Source organism: Alligator sinensis, unplaced genomic scaffold (assembly GCF_000455745.1).
Source record: "Alligator sinensis unplaced genomic scaffold, ASM45574v1 scaffold1556_1, whole genome shotgun sequence".
Classification (NCBI taxonomy): domain Eukaryota; kingdom Metazoa; phylum Chordata; order Crocodylia; family Alligatoridae; genus Alligator; species Alligator sinensis.
Window position 1 is genome coordinate 45,374 of NW_005843698.1, and position 7,193 is coordinate 52,566.

Below are 7,193 nucleotides of genomic sequence, written 5' to 3' on the forward strand. Positions count from 1 at the left end.
GAAAGCTACACATGGAGCCAGGTCCAGTCTATACAGGGTGGGTGCTGTGCACAGCATGGATTCCAGACTGGGGAGGGTGGTAAACACTCAGCTGAACTGCGAGCGTTTGCAGGAGTGGTCCCCTTATTCCCTTATGTCTAGGGACATAAGCCTATTGACCCAGAAGTCATTTGGATAATCATTATTTTAACTGTAATTAGTGCTGTTCAAAAATGAGATCAGGTCAAAAAACAGGTTAACATCTATGTACAGAAAATGTGGACAAGTTCAATATACATTTTTGTCAATTTTTTTTCCATATCAAAATCAAGAATATTTTGGCTGCAAAGCATAATATGCTGGCCTGAACCCACAGACAACCATCATTACCTCTGGCAATGGGGGCCAATATTTTTGGCCCAACAACAACAGAAAAAAAACGTTTTTCAGTCAAGAATATTGTAGTTTTGAGCTGGAAAACTTGGTTTGCTTTGATATTTGGCTTTTCTTTTCTTAGTTTTTAAATTGTAATTAAAAATAATAATACAAAGTTTCCTTTAAAATATGTATCTAGTAGAGAACCCAATATATTATCAAAAAACAGTTTGTGAGAAAAAAAAAATGACCAGCGCTATACCCAGTGTTTTGGATACGCGTCCTGTGACCATTGACTGTTGTTTAAATGTAATGTTTTTAATGATGTGTATCTGTCATGGAAGCCCAGGAGGCTCTTCACAGGATCTGTAATCTGCTTGAAACCTTATTTGAGAAACTCTTCCTTTGTCCAAGTGGTTAAAATAAATCAGGTCTCAATCAACAGATTGAGAGTAGAGACTTCAATAATCTCAGATTATTGTAGGTGATTCCCCGTTTTTGTCTGTGAAAAAGATGCTTACCCATATAAAAGGGTGTTTTGGAGAATAAAAATTTTAAAGGAAGGAAAAACAGCTATTTATTTTGAAAAAAGAAATAGCCAAAACTCCCTGCTCCCCCAAAGAAAACCTGGAACAAAAATATTTTTATCTCCAACATAATATATTATGCCCCACCTCTCCCCACCCCTACTTTTTATTTAAAATATGTATTTAAAAGATTTTCAAGGCTATGTCAGTGGAGGTGGGTAAACTATCTCAACTTGAAAAAAATTGGTTAAGAAAATGTAGGTTTGCTGAAATCATGTGTTTTTTCCCCTTTGGGAATATTGATATTTTTTTTCCAGAAAATGTAATGTTTTTTCTTGAAATAAGAAAATTTCATTTTGGCAAAAAGTTTAAAGGATGATCTGTTTGATGATATTTGCTACTGAATCAACAGTGTTGTTGGGTGACCTATTATATCTTAGAAGAGCTTCTGGGAATGAAATTCCTTTCCTCAGGTTACCCAAGGACAGTTTGCGCCACAAGCTTGTCTTATATCTATCTACAATCTCTCTCAGCTATAAAGTGGGTCCAAAAATAAATATCGTTAAACAAGTCATGTTTCTTGCAGCTCATGATCGTCCAGGGAAAATGTAATAACCGTGTAATGCAAATACAACATTTTAGTGTTCTCTAATTGAAATTGAATTTGGTGTGTTGAACTTTTTTGTGTCCTTTGAAAGTCTTGGTGTTTTTTATTTTTTTTCATTACAACTTAAAGTTTGGATCTTTTAATTCTGTCAAAATTACAGTTTAAAATTTTTGCCGTGCATGTGTGTGCGTGTGCGTGCTCATACATCTGTGGAGTTTCCTATAGAAACTCCATGTTCCTCACAGCTATGCATGTACAGATGCAGAGCAAAACGGTGCATATAAAACCCACAGGCAAGATTGAACATCTCAGCATGAGGTATTCTGTTGGTGTCCCAAAGAAGTTGTAACAATTCGTACCTCTGCAAAGATTCCTGGAGTATGAAGCAATGAAGAACCAACGCTCTGTGACTGCATTTATCATGCAGGCCCTCTCCATCCACCCACAACTCCAGATCCTCTTCTTCCTCATCATTTATGTCATTGCTTTGCTTGGCAACCTTACCATCATTGCCGCAATCCTATCCAGCCCCAAACTGCACAAACCTATGTACTTCTTTCTCTTCCACTTGGCTGTAGTAGACATCATCTGCACCACCACCATCATACCCAAGATGCTTGAGAATCTAGTGACCATCACAAGTACTATCTCCTTCTCTGGGTGCATGGCCCAACTCTACTCTTTCACATGGTGTCTGGGTGCTGAGATGGTGCTTTTCACTGTCATGGCTTATGACCGCTATGTGGCCATTTGCTACCCTTTGCATTACAGCGCCATGATGAACAGGAGTGTGTGCTTGGGTTTGTCTGCTGTGGTGATAGTTATTGCTGTGACCAATTCTTGGGTGCACACTGGCTTGATTATGCAGCTGACTTTCTGTGGACCCAACAGTATCAATCATTTCTTCTGTGAGATCCCACCACTGCTGGCCCTGTCCTGCACCCCAGTAAGGATAAATGAGATCATGGTCTTCACAGCAGACATCTTCCTAGCCATGGGGGATTTCCTATTGACATGTCTCTCTTACTGCTTCATTCTTAAGGCCATCATGAAGATCAGGACACGTGAAGGAAAGAAAAAAGCTTTTTCTACCTGCTCTTCTCACCTCATTGTGGTGTCTCTCTATTACTCCACTGTTATATACACCTACATCAGGCCAGCCTCCAGTTATTCCTTTGACAGGGACAAGATAGTAGCAGCTTTGTACACTCTTGTGACTCCAACTCTCAATCCTTTAGTTTATACCCTGAGAAATAAAGAAGTCAAGGTGGCCCTTAAGAAAGTGATTCCATATCTTGGGAGATAAGTTGTGACAGAGAGAACCCTGACTGGGCTTACTATCGAAGCTGAGTCCCTGGTATATGCTTTCCTCTGGAAACATGATTTGGAATTAATCTGATAAACTTTAGACAAAGAATGTAATTCCCAGCTTCATAAGTATTGTATTTCCTTACATTGTTGAAAATTTAGAAACATGACGAAACCCGGTTGCTGAGAAAAAAAAAGAAAACAGGGAAAGAAGAAATAAAGGAAGAACCATCGTGAAAGTTATCATTTATTGTCAAAAGTTTTGTATGTGAGATATGATGGCCATGAAATTGTAAATTATGTAAACTTGCTTTGTAGTTTTTGTTGTCACTTCCTGTGAAATGGGGAAAATGCCAATCATTTAGAATTCTAATGCGTGTATAATTCTAAAGCTGTAAAATTGAAGAGAATTCCATAACTCATCACATGAATTCCAATGCATGCAACAGATCACTGAAACAAAATCACATTTCTTTCCTGCAGAGAAGGTAGACGTGTTGAAGCAATAAATGTACCGTAGAAGGGCATTGTGATGCGATGTTAGGAATAGCTGATTTATAAAAAGGTTACGAAACATCAAATACAATACTGTATTAACTAAAGTATAAGACAACCCTGAATATAAGACAACCCTCGAATAATTAGATTCTAGATATGAGAAAATAATAAATGCATTATGCTTTTCTGGGTAGAGAATCTAATTAATGGTGAGTTGTGTTGAAGCCCTCCTCCACTACTACAGTATGGAAAGCAGTGGCCGGGGGTGGTCAGGTATTCCCCTTGCCCTGCAAATTTCTTTCCCCTTTAACCTTCCTGCCCGCATTGCCATCCTTACCTCCCCCATCCCAGCTCCCCAAAGTCTCTGGGCCCCTTCCCCACAAATCCCCCCAGTTTATGTCTCTTCCTCCCAACTCCCCAGTTCCTGCCTATTCCATCCTAAACTTCCCCCAGTCTTTCCCTCTATGCTTCCCCCAATCTCTGACCCTGCCTTCTCCCCACCCCGTTATTGTCAGATGCTGCTCAGACTGCTCCATCCATTATCTGGAAGCTCAGTGATTGCCTGGCCATTCAGCAGTCAGTGCTGCTGATGGCTAGGCAGGAGAAGGAGTTTCCATGTGCTCTGTGCCCAGAAGTGAAGCCTGCCTGAGCAGAAGCGGCCGGGCCGTGTTGGGCATGCTCTACACCCTGGCCATTGAGCTGCTGCTGCTGCATGTGCTGTGGCACTGCCTGAGTGGTGTGGCCTTGCCATCAGCCATAGGCCCATCCATTGGCCCTCTGCTCCAGCTGACGGCATATGCAGGTGATGTGACCATTTTCCTTAACATCCAGGAAGATGTGTGAGCTCTGACAGACTGCCAGTGAGCCTATGAATATGCCTCCTTGGCCTGTATCAACTGGGCCAAGACTGATTTCCTGCTGCTTTGTGCATGGACCAGCATGACACCCCTGGATTTGCTAGGGGGCCTCACTTGGTGCCATGAGGGCCGCAAAGTCCTGGGCATATTCCTGGGGCCACTGAACTTTATGGTGTGTAACTGGGACAGCCTTGAGGAGGGGGTAGAGGCCGGCCTGGAACAGTGGCACTGGCACCTACCTCTTCTACTATGGATATGTCCTCATCACCAACCACCTAGTGGTGGTGATCCTGTGGCACCAGCGTGCCATGCTCAACCCACTACAAGACCTAGTCGAGAGGCTTCAGCACCTGCTGGTATATTTTTTTTTCTTTCTGGGATGGGCACCACTGGCTCCCATGAGCTGTCTTTTACCTACCTGTTGCTGAGGGGGACAAGAGCCTGGTCAACCTGGTGAGCAAGGTGTCCACCTGCCTGCAAGCTCTTCAGTTACTCCTCTACAGCAAGGAGCACCTACCCTGGCACTAAAATGGTGTGCCGGTGCCTGTAGAGGGTGGGGGCCCTCATCTTCAACTGGGAGCTCTTCCTGCTAGACCTCATGCTCCTGAACTGGGTGGTACATCTGGCCTCCTACTGTGATGTGGTACAAGCCTGGCAGGCCACCTTCTGCCTCCAGCCCCGGGCCCAGCACCTGCAGTTCTCACAGCTGTTGAGGTAGCCCGTGGTGCACAACCCTGCTTTGCGGCACCCTGTGCCAAGCCTGGCCTCCACCAGCCTCATGGCTGCCTTCATCCAGGCACATGTCCTCTGCTTGGGTCATCTCTTTGACCCCACTCGGTCGGCCTGGCTCTCGCCTGAGGCCCTGACCACCCAGCTCGGCATGTGCTCCATCTGCAGCATGGGTCATCTCTTGTGTGACATCCAGGATGCCCTCCCATCAGAAACAGCAGCCACCCTGGATGACCACCTCTGGGAATGCCATGTCCCCCTTGCCATGGATGCCCTGAGCGAGGCCTTCCCCCTGCTGCCAGCCACCCCAACTGTGGCTGGTGAACTTTCTGGAAGACTTGGCACCCTGCTGACACTCCCCATGACTGCTGACAGACACAGGTTGCTCCTTTGCTTCCCTGCCCTGTAGAAGCCTTTATGCCTGTGTGGTTCATATCAGTTCACACAGTGTCACCTATGTTATGAGGGTTTTTTTGCTTGTCCGCAGCTTGAGGTACAGTTTCCCCCCAAACCCCTGCACCTATCTCCTTGAAACTTTTTGGCCTGAGCAGGGGCTAGCATGCCTACAGTTTTAACCTCACTGTGGTTTAACACATACATGTAACACAAGTTTTGCTTTCAAGATTTTGGGGTGCAGGTTCCCCAAACACCCTGTATTTATTTCCTTTAAACTTGGCAGGTTTCATGTACTCTGAAAGGGCTACCATTTCTGCAAGTTTCATCCAAATCAGACCAGAAATGACAAAGTTATGGGCAGTTTTATCCTTCCCAATTACATCCTGTGGGCGAAACATCAAAATGGCAAAACTGTTTCGACAGAATGGAAAGGAACGGTTGTTTCAAATTGAAACAAAATTTGAAACAGAACACTGTTACATCAAAATGCTGAAACGCTGGTCGAACAGAATGCTGCCATTTCACACAGCCCTAAATACTTGCAGCAATACTAGAAGTATTGGGTGCTATGGTACTGGAGAAGTTTCTCCATTAATGGTAAAACACAGAAGTATGCATTGTTTCCTGGATCTTGAGTTGATGTAAATCGGCATAATTTTATTGAAGTGATAGAAATAAATATATGTATAGCAGCTGAGGATTTGACCTTGACTCTCTATTCTAGTCTGTTCTAAATCCTATACCACACCCATGACCATGGTACGTGTATACGCTTATACTTCTTTGTAGAATGTGAATGGAAATCAGCGTTTGCTAGGATCCTACCTTTCTGTCCCTTTGATTGTACTTTTAAATGGATCCTTGACAAGCAGCTTCTGCTTTCTGATTTCCAGTGATCAAAAGGGGAGATGTGGCATTTTTTTTCTAGTTCATTAGAGCAAGCTTTGGGGACATTAGCTCCATCTAAGTATAGAAACTGCCAGATAGATGTGAACAGTGCCATATTCTATTAAGTGAAATACAGCTTAACAAACTTAGCCTAGCATCATGGTTACTTAAAACACATCTGCCAACTCAAATCAATAGAAACAGAGATTTCTACTTTGAAAAATGGTAGAAACAAAAGAAAGGTGGATTTGTGTGTCCAATGCTGTGCCAAGCAGCAGGAGATCTGGGTTCACCTCCTGGATTAGGAATAAAATCTATGGCCATTCTTCCACAGGTCATACCTTTCAAATTAGTCAAAAACAGCTCCCAGCAGCTCCAGTGGAGTTGCACCAATACACTTAGTTATATAAACATCAGACAGTTAATCCAAAAAGTTGTACGTTAATTTCAAGTTCCAAAGTAATGCCACTACCTCTAAGCTGAAGAGAAAGAATTGCCCATACAGGGTGTCTATACACAAGCAGTTCCATTACTTAAGTCTGTTGGGGCATGGTAATTACTGTGCTCCAGCATACTCCAGCCTCTTCTATGTCAGAGTCCCCTCTCTTTAAAATGGTGGTGTGGGCACTTTAACTAAAGCTCATTGGAAGAGCTCTAGTTAAATTGCCCCTGAATCCATTTTTAAGCATGGGGACACTGATGCACAAAATGCTGTAGGTGCTTTAATTAGAGCAGCTCTTGAACCACTCTAATTAAAGGGCTTCAGCTATGAACGCCCCATACGCCCCTGCCATATTTTAACATAGCTGCACTGCACCCGCACCATGGGCAGATGCCGTGCAGGTTCAGGTTGGGGAGTGATCCCCACTGCCCCCCAGTGCCCCGTGCTGCACAGGGGGGATCTGACAAGCCCTCAGAGGCCCTGATCACTACTGCCAGAGCTGGTGGGTGTGGGGCTTTTATTTTAATTTAAAGTGCCGCAGCTAGGCTGGGGCACAGTGGGGGGAGGGGCAGGGAAAACAGAGGGAG

At 43.9% G+C, this 7,193-nt stretch overlaps 1 protein-coding gene across 1 annotated transcript; it reads left to right on the plus strand.

The window, feature by feature from the left end:
- Positions 1-1,876: 1,876 nt before the first annotated feature.
- On the plus strand, positions 1,877-2,794 carry LOC106723376 (olfactory receptor 13G1-like). Its single transcript, XM_014527603.1, has one exon. It carries the CDS (start codon positions 1,877-1,879, stop codon positions 2,792-2,794), a length of 918 nt encoding a protein of 305 aa, XP_014383089.1.
- Positions 2,795-7,193: the final 4,399 nt, after the last annotated feature.